The following is a 16,314-nucleotide window of genomic DNA, read 5'->3' as shown; positions in this document are numbered from 1 at the left end:
AGCACTGGGGCCCCCAGGGCTGTGTGCTCAGTCCACTGCTGTTCACTCTGCTGACTCACGACTGTGCAGCAATGCACAGCTCGAATCACATCATCAAGTTCGCCGATGACACAACCGTGGTGGGTCTCATCAGCAAGAACGACGAGTCAGCATACAGAGAGGAGGTGCAGCGGCTGACGAACTGGTGTAGAGCCAACAACCTGTCCCTGAATGTCGACAAAACAAAAGAGATGGTTGTTGACTTTAGGAGAGCACAAGGTGAACACACTCCGCTGAACATCGACGGCTCCTCTGTGGAGATCGTCAAAAGCACCAAATTCCTTGGTGTTCACTTGGCGGAGAACCGACTGTGCAACAGCTTCTTCCCCCAAGCCATCAGACTCCTCAATACTCAGAGACTGGTTTGACACACACGTGTCCTGAGTTGCACTTTATTTACTGTCACTTTATAACTGTCTGCAACCTCAATAACTGCTATGTGCATAGAACACTATCTCATAGTATGTTATGTTTACATTTTTAGAAACTGTCATCTTTTTGCACTACTGAGTACTGGTCGGCACTGCACTGTCTATTGTCCTGTTCATTGTCAGAAATTTGTTGTACTGTCCCGTACTTTTTGCACATGTTTGCACGTGCACTTTATATAGGTATATATAGGTTTTTTATATAGGTATTTTATTTCGTTGTGTTGTCTCATGTGGTCCTGTGTTGGTCCTTTGTTGTTTTTATGTAGCACCATGGTCCTGGAGGAACGTTGTCTCGTTTTGCTGTGTACTGTACTAACTGTATATGGTTGAAACGACAATAAAAACCACTTGAATTGACTTCACTTGACTTGGAGTGAGCAAGTTATTTTGTGGTACTCACGTTGCAGTCGAGTGGACTGACCCACTGAACATTCACTTGACTTTCTGAGGAAATTGAGCATCTTATTTGTTTCTTTTTGTGCTGGTTCTGTCTAGCAACAGGAGTTTGTTTTGCGGAGTAACGCAACTTCAGGACAGTTCTGTGGATGAATCTGCATGTTTTTGTGTTTGTTTTTTGTCTTGTTACATAGTTGGGGCATTTTCCAACAGTGAAACATTTCTGTGTTTTACAAATGCCGAGTAACACAATACCAAAATAAAGTGTAAATACATGGTGCAATCACATTTATAACTGTGAAAGGATACACTTACTGTGCAACATGCAAACGTGTACAGGATACATTCACCGGTGTTTGTTGTTCATCATATAGTCATCTTTCATCACATATTCAGTGTAGTGACAAATGCATACGTTCTTAATTACAATGAGTCATGTTTTCATTTAAAAAGGAAAGAGATTGTATAAATATATTGATATCAATACTCTTTAGGTGCATCTGTGGCAATTGTGCCATCATGCCAACAGAACAAAAAAATATATGCTGCTTAGAGATCCCTGTGCATTAAAACTAATACACGAGCATCTAAAATCACTAGGATCAAATCAAATATTAAGTACACATCTAACAGTCTGTAACATAGGAAGCAAAACAATTAACATGGATACTCACACTTGTTTGTTGCAACACTGCATCAACTTTTAATTTAAGTCTCTCTGCTAAGCCTGCTTCGAACTGTGTCTTGTTTTTGAAAGAGTCATCAGAAAAATGAAGCGAGCAAACAAACACGTTCTAACCTACGAGATTTGGGACTTCACTAAAAATAAACGTCAGCCACTCTTTCCTAATGTCCGGATCCTTGCGAATCAAATGCAAGAAATCTAGTTTCCCACAACCTGGCACTGCACAATGTCTTGACATCTTCGTGGCCATCGTGACACCTCCGGTTGCTCCAAAAATAAACTCACCGCTCTACTCTAACGGCAAGACCAGTGGACGTGCCTAAGCATTGTCGACGATAAAGTAGGCATTGATCTGTTTATCCAGAGGCTGGCCAGTGTTGATGTAATACCTCACTATGACGTATTAGTGAGAAAGAAGAATAGAACAAGTTATTTTGGCACCTTGGTTTCAATTAAGCCTTTTTTGGACTAACAGAGACGTTTTTGGTTCGGAAATTTACAGTATGTTTTTATTGTGCAATGAACTCTTGTATGTAAAAATGTCATGTTAAGCTTGATTTTCCAATTCATGAAACCTTTATAGATAAATTAGGAAGAGTCATTATTGTTTTAGCAGAAATTCAGGGGCAAAGTCTTATTTGGGCTAATATTTACACACCTAAAATTGATAATCAGGGCTATTTTATAGATCTTGAAGGGATGTTGCAAGCCGCTGGCACCCCTCATGATATAATATTGGGAGGAGACTTTAATCTTTTGAAGGACTCAGTCCTTGATCATAGTGAAGCAAAAGTAATTAAGCCCCCTAGGGCATCACTGATGCTTAACAGGATGTGTAAAAATCTTGGTCTTACAGATATTTGGAGAACCCATCTGGTAGGGACTATAAATGTTTTCATCAGTTCATAAGAGTTATTCTATAATAGATTTTTTTTATGTATATATACTGTATATCTAAGTACCTCATTTCCTCTGTTGTTGATCACTCAATTGGAAATATTTTAGTCTCATATCATGCCCTGGAGAGTTTAGGAGTGTTGCCAAATATGGAGAAAAGGAAATCATATAGTTGGCGCATTAATGTATTCCTTTCGCAAAGTCCTGAATTCCAACAAATTTTAAAGGCTGATTACAATGTTTATGTGGAGACCAACTGGTCCTCAGTATCCTCTGTTGGCGTGGTTTGGGTGGCACTTAAGGTGGTTCTTAGGGGCCAGATCATAAAGTATGCCTCATTCACCAAAAAAATCCAGAGAACTCATGGAGTTGGAAGGGAATATTAAAAGTGCAGATGCAGAGCTGAAGCACCGAATGTCGTCTGATGACCTGATTGGAATACAGATATAATAAAAAAATTTTGTGGAAGGTGGAGTTTTGGCTGTTCAGGGAAAGACAGTAATACATTCAGTCAGGGGTCAAGACAGGAAAACTTCTGGCTACATACATAAAACAGATAGAGGCCACATCTTCATCTACTGATGAGAATATCAGAAACATTGTGGATCTATTAGAACTTCTTAAACTGTCGGCTGAGCAAAACGTGGAGGTAATTAAGGCCTTGCCCACAGCCAAGGCTCCGGGGCCGGAAGGCTTTGCCACTGAGTTTTTTGGATCTTATGCTACAGAATTTGCTCCACTTTTGCTAGGAATTTTTACGGAATCATTAAAGAATAGAAAGCTTCCGCAAACCATGACGCAAGCATGGATCAGTCTGATTCTTAAAAAGTACAAAGATTCAAGTGAGAGTAAGAGTTACCATTCAATTTCTCTGGTCCAGCTAGACGTTCAAATATTGTCAAACATTTTGGCTAACCAATTAAGTAAAGTTATGACATCTCTTATACATATTGATCAGGTGGGGTTTATTCAGGGCCACAGCTCTTCTGATAACATTAGGTGTTTCATCAATATCATGTGGTCAGTGGCGAATGATCAGACTCACTTGCCATCTCACTTGATGCCAAAAAGGCATTTGATATGGTAGAATGGGATTATCTTGATTATCCCATTCAATCTATTATAAGATTTTGGAAATGTACTGGTTTGGGAATACTTTTATTGGTTGGATTAAGATACTTTATAGACACCCGGTAGCGGCACTACAAACAAATGGATTAATTTCAGATTATTTTACTCTGGATAGGGTCTTGCCTTGGAACCATTAGCAGCCGCGACAAGGAAAGAGGACGCTTTTCCTGGGTTGGTGGCGGGAGGTGTGGCACATAAGCTTTTTCTTTACACAGATGATATTTTATTATTCGTCTCCGACCCTACTAGATCTATGCCTTGCCTTCACAGAATTATTAATTCCTTTTCTAAATTTCTAAATCCCAGATTACATTTTAGTATTTGCGTAGGCCGACTGACAAAGATGGGCTAGGCCAACCCAAGTTTTTGTTTTATTATTGTGCATTTGGTCTCAGACATTTGGCTCATTGGTCGCTTCCACCAGAGAGAGCCCCTCACTGGTTTTGTATTAAACAGGAAGCTCATGCCCCAATTTCATCATTGCAAAGCCTTTCTTTCAAACAAATCTGAAAAGTTAAGTTACACCGTTATCTCGCATTTACACTCGGTATGGACAAAGTGTCCAGAGTGTTAAATTCGACATTTATTTAAATGTTGCCTCGAGCATAGGGCTGAACCCAAAATTATGTATTAACAAGTCCCCTTTCTGCTGGTGAATTGTGAGGGAGGCATCAGTGTATTACTCCCTGCTAATTCAGAGTCTGGGGGACGGAGCTTTAATTTCTGTCAAGAGATTATGGGAGAAAGATTTATACTTGATATTGGAAGAGCTAGTGTGGGCTAGGATTCCAAAAAATTTCAAGTCTGCATCTTGAGATGCAAGGGTGTGCCTTATGCAATTCAAGATTGTCCATAGATTCTATTGGACCCCCTCTAGATTGTATAGGCTTGGTCTTAAAGGCACCCTCCTAATGGCGATGCCCATCAGAAGATGGAGACACAGCCCATGTTTTGGGGGTGTTTTGAAGGTTCAGAGTATTATGTATGATGTATTGGGCACTAATATTTCATTTTGCCCCAGATTCTGTATTTTAGGAGATGGGGCGGTCATCAATATAGAGGATAAACACATAAAAAATTGGGTCCTAACAAGTGTTATGATTGGCAGACAAATTGTTTTAAGGGGATGAAAGTCGGCTGGAATGCCCTCATTTCAAGAATAGTGCATGAAGATGGGGAGGGTGGCGGCTTTACTCATGTACAGTAGAAGGCTGGAGTTCTTTCGATGGGAAATGTGGCAACTATTTGCCATTTTTGGAGGGCTTTTGGGGAGGGGCAGTGGAGAGAGAAGTTTAGTTTTAAATGTGTGTGATATATATATATATATATATATATATATATATATATATATTATTATAATTTTTTTTGTATGTGTTTTTTATGTGTTTTTTTGTGTGTGTCTATAATCATGTGTGATCACAGGGATGTTATTGAGGGTCAGGGTGGGGTAATAGTGGGGGTTAAATGTTGATTCTGTGTATATATGTTTTGCTTTCTTTGTTATCTATGTGAATCAATACAAAATTTTAATCAGAAAAAAAAGAAGCTGAAATGTGTTGTAATCTGAATAATTATTTCAGTGCTGAAGTCTAAATCCACTTTAAACCAGTATAACATAATCTCTGAACACAAAAATTGCAGTGTTGTTTTTGAGATGGACACACACCTGCACTGTAATTGTGACCTCTGCTCTCTCCACCTGACAGTGAGCTCCGTTCGGTCCTGCTCAATGCTGCGTTCGTTAAACTGCACACACTGCATACACAGTGCTTCATATTCCTTCCATAGTGACTCCGTCTCATCCCATAGAGCCTAAAAGACACAGCACCAGGTCTTTCAAACACATACCAATTCTAGTACAGCCACTTTTAGGAACAATTTGAAAAGAAGGTTAGAGCTATATGCCTCTCTTCAAACTAAAAATCATCAGTTTTAAATGTTTATAGTTGCCAAGGATACTCATTTTTAAATGTAAAAAATAAAGTTCTGTTTCATTCTTCCTGACCAATAGAAGAAGTGCTTAAGCACTAGTGGATTATAGCAGCGCCAGCTAGCGAGATCGAGAGAATATTCCAATAAAGTCATGTAGTGATGCATGCTGAGCCTCGAGGATAATAGCCACATTAGCTCAGTGTTCAACCTCTTTCACTTTCTTGCCTGATAGAGATAGGTCATTATTCTTTGTGTGATCCCACGCTGTCAAGTGCAGCTTACAAGAGCAGTGAGGTATTGTCCTCACAAGCTGAGACAGCACACTCCTAAACTTACAAAATGTTATTATTTTGTCAGGTTTGGCGAATTTTGTTTTTCAATTGATATACTTTCATGATCTATCAGTAACACTTTGTGTATCTTGGTGCTGATGACGGACATGATGTCTGCCTGACTTGTTTGGGAATTTAGCATTTGAGAGAGGCTATCACGGACCCGGGCTTGCACTGTAGTCTTTTGCCTGTGTAGGAGATGGCAGCCGGTGCCCCCATCTAAGAAAAGTGCAAATTCACGGAGCGATCGTATGGAGGAGAATTAACTTTATAAGACAGTTGCTGTCCTTACTTCTGAGATGTCAGAGCTAAAATGTCTCCATCACATGCTTCAGCCTATGGTGCCTGCCACTCCTGAACCATAACACAAGAAGATGAGGATGGTTCAATTAAAGGAATTGGGTAAGTGCCTCTTGACTCCCTTTTTCTTTCACATGATTCTGACTTGGACGGGCTCTCTACCAGTGCTTCTGACTCTTTTTCACGATCATATGGATGCTGTCGATGTTACTGTGCATCCTCCCCACCAGGATGTTTATTCTGGTCTTTCAGCTGCAGGGGGTACTAGTGGGGATTCAGTTCAGTCATCAGAACAGGCTCCGTCCTCTTCGGATGACACTTTGGCTGTGCATCAGATGGCCGTTGCTCGTCTAGTGCTGGACCTGCCCAACCAGCCCAGTCCAATGTATTTTTTAGACAGACCTCAGCTGCAACTTCCTTTGCTAAGCCACCTTGCAAAGATTTTGTGTCAGAATTCTCTAATGCCCTCATGGGGTCTAGTGCGCCTAAGCACTGGTCAAAGACCATATGTCTTTGACCAGTATGGCTGAAGCAGATTCCATCAGGGTGGGCAATGCTCCAGAAATAGAGCAGCCTGTCGCAGCCCTTTTGGTGCCACCTGATGAGGCCCTAAGGGACAATGTGCGATGCCCCAGTGCCCAATGTGTTCACACAGAATCGCTGCTGATAAAGGCATACTTTATCACCTCTGCTGCCTATATAACCCACACTGAGAATACAATCTGTCAATTACTCCTCGCTCCCACCAGTACACTGGATTTGGCAAAATATGTTCTCAGTTCCTGTAGAAAGCTCTTTTGACAATGGGCCTAGTGACCCGTGAAGCTTGCTCATGCGAAACTGCCTGAGGATTGTAAGAAAACTCTGCGGGACCTCTCAATTGTTCCTGGGCACCTCTTTGGGCCTAACGTTCCAGAACTGCTAGAAAAGAGAGTGAAATTGTCTGAGGCCACTCGCCAGCTGACACAGGATAGTGACAGGGGGTAATCAATTCAAGTCAAGTCATTTTTATTTGTATAGCACCTTTCACAACACACATCGTTTCAAAGCAGCATTACAGAAGATCAGACATCAACAGATGATAAAACTGTAATGTCTATAATGTCTATGATTCATCATTGTGTAGTTTGATAAAATACGATTTTGAATTGTGTTTAAAAATAAATAATCAAATAATAATTGTATTTATAACCCCAGTGAGCAAGCCGAAGGCAACTGTGGCAAGGAACACAAAACTCCATAAGATGTTGTTAAATGGAGAAAAATAACCTTGGGAGAAACCTGTTTGACTGTGGAGGCCAGTTCCCTTCTGGCTAACATCATGAATATAATGCCAATATTACTTATGTATAGTGCAAGTCATGGTTTAAAATTATTAAACTAAGTAAGTGTTAAGGGACAGTGTTTAAACAAAGATTTTGTATGAACTGTAAGATTAATGACTAATGTCTTTGAAGTCCATCCTGTATTAACTGCAGAAGTTCACATAGATGCAATTGTCCTTGTTAATTTGCTGATGAAGGGTTTGTTGGCAATTCATTGATAGTCAATGTATTCTACTTCAAGAGTGTAGACTATCATTAGACCGAGGTGATGTAGGCAGAGATCAGTGAGGTGCATCGCAGTTCAACCTGGCCGGTAATTAAGTGAGGTCTATCCTAAATCCAAGGTTCAGGCAATGGCATATGAAGTATCTCATGTCTTGTGGTTCGAGTTGACATCAGTTCATCCTCTGAAGTCCATCGTAACAGACTGAAGTGATGTTTGGCTGGCACCGGCTGCTATTAGTCATCATCACACAGCGACACATAGCAGTGGAGGAATGGAGCTGGATCCAGCCGGTTCTGGTGACCTCAGGATAGGAGTCCTGATATTGAGACAGGGAAACAAATAAAATAATATTAGCATAGATGCCATTACATTTATTGCAGAGTTATAGATCATGATCACTGTTTCTGGCTCCGGCAGACCTAACTAAAGCAGCCTAATTGTGAGTTGAAGGATAAATTAGATGTATGTCTAGCTAAATAGATGAGTCTTTAGTCTAGACTTAAGCTGAGGGAGTGTATCTGCATCTTGAACAGTGTTAGGGAGACTATTCCATAGTTTAGGGGCCAAATATGAAAATGATCTACCTCCTTTTGTGGATTTTGATATTCTAGGAACTATCAACAGGCTAGAATTTTGCGATTGTAATGAATGTGATGGAATATACCATGGTAGAAGGTCACTTAAGTTCTGTGGAGCTCGACCATTCAAAGCTTTGTATGTAGTTAACAGAATTTTAAAATTAATATGAAATTTAACAGGTAGCCAATGTAACGATGATAAAATGGGGCTAATATGATCATATTTCATGGTTCTCGTCAGCACTCTGGCTGCTGCATTTTGAACCAATTGAAGTTTATTTATTGATCTTGCTGGACATCCTACCAGTTACAATATTCTAGTATTGAGGTCATGAATGCATGAATTCGTTTTTCGACATCAGCAACAGAGAGCATGTGTCTTAATTTAGCAATATTTCTTAGGTGGAAGAATGCTGTTCTACAAACATTGGTAATTTGATTTTCAAAGGACAAATTGGTATCGAATATTACACCTAAGTTCTTCGCTGATGAAGATGATGTAACAGCACATCCATGGAGAGTCAAACTATATTTTAGTAGCTTATTTTTAGAGGTTTTTGGTCCAATTATTAGTACCGCTGTTTTGTCGGAATTGAGTAGAAGGAAATTTCTGGCCATCCAATCTTTTATTTAATTGATACACACTGATAATTTGGAGAATTGTGAAATCTCATGAGGTTTTGAAGAAATATAAAGTTATAACAGTGGAAATGTATTCCACGATTCCTGATAATATCCCATAGGGGAAGCATATACAAGGAGAAAAGCGGAGGCCCTAAAACTACAGATCCCTATGGCACTCCATACTTTACTTTTGTTTGGTTTGAAAATTCCTCATTTACATAGACAAAGTGGTAGTGGTCTGCTAAATAGGACCTAAACCATGCTAATGCAACTCCACAAATGCCAACATAATTATCTAGCCTATTCAAGAGAATGTCATGATCTATCGTGTCGAATGCAGCACTAAGATCTAAAAGCACTAGAAGAGAAATGCAGCCGTGATCAGATGATAAGAGCAAGTAATTTGTAACTCTGATAAGTGCAGTCTTTGTACAGCGATGAGGCCTAAATCCTGACTTAAATTGTTCATATATACTATTTCTCTGTAGAAATGAACATATTTGGGAGAATACTACCTTTTCTAGTATTTTCGACATAAACGGGAGATTTGAAATCGGTCTATAATTAGCCAGTTCTCCAGGATCAAGTTGTGGCTTCTTAATAATCGGTTTATAACTGCCATTTTAAAGTTTCTTCCTACATGTCCTAAGGATAGCAAGTTAATAATATTAAGAAGAGGTTCTGAAATTACAGGAAATACCTCTAGTTGGTATTGGACCTATCAAACATATTTTGGCTTTTGATGTTTCAATAAGTGTTGTTAGCTCTTCATGACCTATGACAGCGAAAGATTGAAGTTGCACGTGAGGAAAATTATGAGAAACTTTTCTGAGGTTCTTTATGACAGATGATTGCATAATTCCAATTTTATTTCTGATTATTTCAATTATATCAGTAAAGAAATTCATGAAGTCATTACTCTTGTGCTGTGATGTAGTATCTGGTACTGTTGAGGCTTTATTCCTTACCAATTTAGCCACAGTACTGAAAAAACACCAAGGATTGTTGTAGTTATTTTCTATGAGTTTACTAAAATATGCTGACCTGGCAGCTTTTAGTGCCAGTCTGTAGATACAGACACTATCCTTCCATGCATCGCGAAATACTTCAAATTTTGTCTTCTTCCACTTTCGCTCCATTTTTCAAGCTGCTCTCTTGAGAGCATGAGTGTGATCATTGTACCATGGTGCAGGGCTTATGTCTTTAATTTTCTTTAATTGAAGGGGGGCGACACTATCAAGAGTGCTAGAGATGACTGTATTTTTTTTGTTTTTTGTTATTTCATCAAGTTCTTCTGGGCTTTGTGGTTTACTGAGTGTATTAGATAGATCTAGGAGATTATTAGTGAAGCTATCTTTAGTGGTCGAAAGAATAGTTCTACCTGAACAATAGCATGGTGCATGGTGTACAAGAGACAAGGTAATGATCTGAGATGTCATCGCTCTGATGCAGAATTTCAAAATTATCAACATCAACTCCATATGAATTAAATCTAGCGTATGATTATGGTGATGAGTTGGTCCTGTTACATTTTGTCTGACTCCAAGAGAGTAGAGCATATCGATAAATGCTAATCCCAATATGTCATTTTCATTATCTATGTGAATGTTGAAGTCACCAATAATTAAAGCTCTATCTACAGTAACTACAAGATCTGATAAAAAATTTGCAAATTCACCAAGGAAATCAAAATAAGGCCTGGGTGATCTACGAATATACAGTAGCAAGTTTAAAAGATGACATAGTTTTTTATTTATATCTCACGGTGTCATATCAAGCATTATTAGTTCAAAAGACTTACATTTATATCCTGTCCTCTGAGCAACACCAAAAACGTCACTGTAAATTGTAACAACACCTCCTCCTCATAGAAGGCTCATGTTTATAACAATAATCTGGGGGAGCAGATTCATTTAAACTAATAAATTTATTCGGTTTAAGACAGGTTTCAGTCAAACATAGAGCATCCAAACTATGATCTGTAATAATTTAATTTACAATTAGTGATTTGGTAGAAAGAGATCTAATGTTAAGTAGCCCTATCTTTATATGATGTTTATCTTTAATTTGTTTATTTTGTTCAAGTTTTACCTTAATACATTTTTTTCTAAATTATTTAGTGAGGTTTTTGTGTTTGGTAGTTCAGGGAACAGACACAATCTCTATGAGATATCTAGGTGATACAGTCTCTATGTGTTGTAGTTTATGTGACCTGTTTGACATCTCAAGGCAGCTAGCAGACGTTCGTATTAACCAGTTTGTCTGCTTCCTGACCTGGGCCCCAGTTAGTCAAATACTATGATTATAAAGACTATGAGCCAAATTACTAGAGAGGAGAGCGGCACCTTCCCTGGAGGGATGGAGTCCATCTCTTTTTAGCAGGTCAGGTCTACCCTAAAAACTCTTCCAATTGTCTATAAATCCTATTCTATCCTCCAGACACCACTCAGACATCCAGCCATTCAGTGACACGAATCTACTCTAAACCTCTTCACCATGACATGCAGGGAGGGGACCAGAGCATATTACAGTGTCTGACTGATTTTGCAAATTCACATACCTCTTTAACTTTATCTTTAGTGATCTCTGACTGGCGAAGCTGGACATCATTAGTGCCGACACGAATAACAATTTTAGAAAATCTAGCACTTGTAAATTTGATTTGACGTCAGACACTCTGGCAGCCGAAATGCATTTAACAATTATGGCTGGAGTCTCTATTTCCATGTTCCTTACAATATAATCACCAATAGCAAGGACTCTTTCGAGATGATTTTCATTGTGTGTAGTGTGGAGATTCGATTGGAAACCCTAACAGGAATGGGAGAGTGGTGTTGCTTTGCTGAGCAAGTATGCCGCCGAGACGTCACCCAAACGCCCTGCTGCAGGGGCTCTACAGACGAAACCAAAGTGTGCGTGTTGGTCTCTGTACTGCCCGTATCTGAAACAGAATCTACTGACTTTTTTTTCTCACTGACCTCCACTAGTGTTCGGATTCCCTCACTGCTGATGGAAGAGGCTATTGTAAATATGTGGCATGCAATGCAGGAAGAAATAACATGAGCGGATGCCATGACTTACCACAGTTGTTTGTTGTTGTTGGTTGTTCCTGAGCAGTGAGGAATTGAGATCAATGTGAATCCATCACAAAATTGTTTGTTGTTGTTGGTTGTTCCTGAGCGGTGAGGATTTGAGATTGATGTGAATCCCTCACACAATTGTTTATTGTTGTTGGTTGTTCTTGATAAGCAGTGCTTTGAGATCAATGGAATAATCCGTGTAACACAGAGGAGAAAAACGGGTGCGCACTGAAAAATGCATGCAGTTTAATCACGATAAAAATTGAAAGTGGATGTACATGGAAAATGCACGCAGTTGAATCGCAATAAGAGAATAATGCGGGGGAAAACCAGATGCATGCTGAAAAATGGCAGATGTTCAGGATTAAAGGCTGAAAACAGATATATAAGTATGCTAAAAAAAGCTGCGATAATCCACTAGTGCTTAAGCACAGCCTCTGGCGGTCATCCGGAATTCACAGAACCACTGTTACCAACATAGCGTTTCCAGAAATGACACTCACTATTGCATAAGAGTTTCATAATTAGGGCTAAAACATTCACAATCACTCCTCAGGTATTTCACATTGCTTTGTGGCATCAGCAACTCTGTTACTTGGGTCATGGATATTCATTACATTATGTGATGTGGTAATAGAAAATTATAGTTAAAAAAATGCACAATTCACAGCTTTAAAGTTCACAATTCACCCAAAATTGTTTGATTGAAAGGAAATGCTGTGTATTACCTTAAATTCTCTAAGCCGTTTCTGCAGGTCTGTGGGAGTGACTGATTCTGAAGGGCGATCTCCCAGCATGCATTGCTCATTCCTGTTCAGCTGAGCCTGTAGCGCAAATCTGCAGCTGCGGTACCTATGAGGGCCAAGAAAAAGTTCTAGTGCAATATCAAACCTACATTTCTGACAACATACCACATGCAATCACATATATCAAAACACAGAAGCTCTTCTCATTTTCATCTCCATACCTGTCTTCCTCTGTACTTGTTTGTTTCACTATCTCTCTCTTCTCCACAGTCCTAAGCCGCTGGGGGCTGACCGGTGGTGCATCCTAAAAACATCTCCCAGTCAACTAAAGAGCTTCCATTTGGTCACATATCTTAATTCAGTTCAAAACATGTAGGCCTTGACATCTAACTAATTCATAACTTTAAATTATGCAAAACCAAATGCCTTGTAAAACATGAATAAAGCTGTACCTCTGAAACAATAACCTCTTTGGATTTCTCAGCAGATGGTGGGGCTGTTGGCAATTTCTGTGTTGGTGGCTCTTTCATTTGCTCGATTTGAGCACTATTAGGCATTAAGAAAATAAATACAAACAAGAAAAGGAAATCAACTGGTAAGGGAAGTGACATAGCAAACTAAATAGCATAATTTCATTTATAAATGCCAGAAATATCAGCCTGTTGAAAATACAAGCATATATTGTATTTTGGATGCTAAACACAGGATCATAGGATGCTAATCTAGTCTAACCTAACTAGCAAGCCTCCTTTGGTCAACCAGCTTCATTAGAAAGACCATAGTGAGCAACAAGACCAGCCCCAAACCAGCATAAACCAACAAATTTTATGCTGGACTAAGTTGGTGTCACGGTCCTGTCACTCTGTCAATCTGGGTTTTTGTCTGACAGGACTATGGCATCATTATCCCATGTCTGTTTTGTGTTTCGTGTGCTGTCTTTATGTGAGCTCACGGTCCGGTTGTGATTTCTCACCATGCGCTCTTTGGTCTGTATTGTTTTATGTCCGGAGCATGGTGTCTGTATCCTGACTTCCTGTCTGGTTCAGTTTCGGTCTGTGTTGGGATCCAGACACTCATGCTCCATGTTCTTTTTGTCTTTGTTTGAGTGCACCGCTTCGGGTTTGTATTTCTCTGCCGTGCGCTCTTCAGTTGGTCTCGTGTCTCATGCCCAGAGCATGGTACCTGGATCCTGACCCTTCTGTCTGGTTCAGTTTTGGTGTCAGAATCTGGACACTCATGTTCCATATCTTGTCTCATATTGGTGTGAGTGCATTGCACTTATGCACTTATCATCTGGGCGGCATGCACTCGCATCAATAATCTATGTCTGTCTCTTGCGACTGCTGACGTGCATTGTGCTCACTTTGCGCTGGGACCCGGGTCGCGAGCTGTCTTCACGTTGTGCTGAGATTCGGTCACTTCAGTCTGAGGTGTAAGGTGTGTGTGTGGCCGAACTCTCTCACAGATGTCCTGTCTCGTTATGTCACCTGTTGCGTGCATCACACGGTGTTTGCCTCGTGATGTATGCTCAGGTGTTTTTTAGTGTGGGAATGCGTGGCATCGCTTTGTTTGGGATTACTGAGCATTCTCTCATCTGTTCCGTCGGTTGGCATGAGCGTATCTTGCCTTATTGTCTTAAAGATGTGCGCTCATGTAATTCGGGTGATTTGTTGTCTTGTGAGAGCACGTGCCTTTGTTTTGTTTCTGTATCTCCACGTGTGTCTCTGTCTGACATCATACCCCACCTCCTTGTTTGCCCATTATTAGTTTAAAAGTCTCACCTGCCCTGTCTCATTAACCTGTTTATTTATCTCCCTATTGTAGTCTCCTCGTGTGTGCTGTCCAGTGCCAGTTCATCTTGTGTGCTTATGTTTCCAGTCGGTGTTGGTCGAAATGTTGATTCATGTTATTTCCTGTTCCCGTTTCCAGTCTGGTCGGTCCTGTTATTCCCCATTACTCTCTGCCCCTGCCTGGATACCGGTTTCCCCAAAGGGGTTGTTGTTTTTGCCCTTTTGTTTTTATTAATAAATTCCTTAATTTTTAACTCTGCTTTTGGGTCCTGAGCCTCAGTCATTCTCTGCAATCCATGACAGTTGCTCTTTTCAACAGCAAGATGAAGACAACAGGTTTCAGAATGAATTGTTGCTCTTTTTATCAAATAAAATTATGACCTGCACTTGTACAAAAGTTAAACAAAAATATCTGACAAAAATAACCCATATGAGAGGGGCTCTTTTTCTCTCTCTGTTTACCCAGTGTCTGTAGTCAGTGTGTCTTGGTCTCCACTGAACTGCCGCTGGATAGCAGCAAGTCGTTTCTCACATTCTCTGAGTTGGGCCTGTGCGAGCCTGTGTGCATCCTCAGGGCTCAGAGTATCACACAACTCCTTCAGAGCTTCCAGCTGCTGCCCTGCTTGTGCCAGGCTGCCATCTGCTGAAAAACAGGCCTGCAGGAACAGAAAGAGATTTCTCGTTCCTTTTTGTTATTTTTACTTTGACCTTTATTTTACCCTAATTGTATTTTTGTTTAGTTGTCACTAATGTATTATTCTTTAATATATTTACTTTACACTGTTATTCAATTGTGCACTATTGGCATTTTACTTATTTTTGCAATACATTCATATACATTTGCCAAAATGGTGGAAATACAAACGTAGTCATGTGCCATGCCAAAAAATAAAACAAAACAAACAGAGAGAGTAGTGGTGTTAAGAGGAAAGAAATGAATGAATGTCCCTGGGATTAATGGACACAATATGTAAATGACAAAAGGGTTGTAACCACCATAAACATTGAGAGTGGAGACTATGGCCCAATGCTAAGAATAGTCATTGATCAACATAGATATTTGGTTACGTCCTTGATGTCAGATACAAAACAAATCAAAGAAGATAACAAAATGTATCCAAGGGAAATTAATCACCACACCCATTCAACAATATGTCTGTTCATGCTCTGCAGTTAGAGTAGCTGTTACTTTACCTCTCCTTTTGATTCTGAAATTGATACCGGCCTGTGGTTGAGTTTTTCTTTCTTACAGTGCATCTCACATGTCTCAACCATACAGTTAAATTGCAAACGGGTTATCTCAAATTGCTTCAAATATGCTGATATTTGAACACGTACAGCCTGAAATTGTATGAAATGAAAGCAAACAAAAGCAAGCACACAACCTCAATGTTTGTAACTTCACACACAAACAAATTATTGTTAAACAAATTTAGCTTTTTGTTAAATGGACATGTTTTATCAACTTTTACTTATAGTGTAGATCATTTCTGTTAGACTGTATTTAAAATAAAATAGATAAAAACTACCACAAGTCACACAGTATATATAGACAAACATGCACAAATATCACTACACAGATACTGTACCTCCCACTGTGTTCTAACAGATTGGGTGAAAAACTCCATGTCTCTAAGTTCAGATGGAGTACAGAAAGCTTCAATTCCTTCCACGGCCCTCAAGAACTCTTCAAGGAGCTCAGTGTCCAGAGTCCTAAGTGTCTTCTAAATGAAAAACACAACACACATACAGTACAAATACGATGGAAACTAAAACGGTTTTATCTCTCATTCTGTTTGAAC

General features: G+C 39.6%; 1 protein-coding gene across 1 annotated transcript in view; it reads right to left on the bottom strand.

Moving 5' to 3' along the window:
* The window catches only part of LOC127660312 (nesprin-2-like), a 164,927-nt gene that overhangs the window by 120,303 nt on the left and 28,310 nt on the right, over positions 1-16,314 (bottom strand). The window contains exons 24-30 of the mRNA XM_052150448.1: positions 16,102-16,236; positions 15,707-15,853; positions 14,975-15,168; positions 13,175-13,268; positions 12,944-13,026; positions 12,705-12,828; positions 5,246-5,391 (exon numbers count right to left, since the gene is read on the bottom strand). Of these exons, the coding sequence (XP_052006408.1) occupies positions 5,246-5,391; positions 12,705-12,828; positions 12,944-13,026; positions 13,175-13,268; positions 14,975-15,168; positions 15,707-15,853; positions 16,102-16,236 (923 nt within the window). The remainder of the gene's footprint in view (positions 1-5,245; positions 5,392-12,704; positions 12,829-12,943; positions 13,027-13,174; positions 13,269-14,974; positions 15,169-15,706; positions 15,854-16,101; positions 16,237-16,314) is intronic.

Source organism: Xyrauchen texanus, chromosome 20 (assembly GCF_025860055.1).
Source record: "Xyrauchen texanus isolate HMW12.3.18 chromosome 20, RBS_HiC_50CHRs, whole genome shotgun sequence".
Taxonomy (NCBI): domain Eukaryota; kingdom Metazoa; phylum Chordata; class Actinopteri; order Cypriniformes; family Catostomidae; genus Xyrauchen; species Xyrauchen texanus.
The sequence above is the reverse complement of the archived record's forward strand: the minus strand, read 5'-3'. Positions and strand labels throughout refer to the sequence as shown.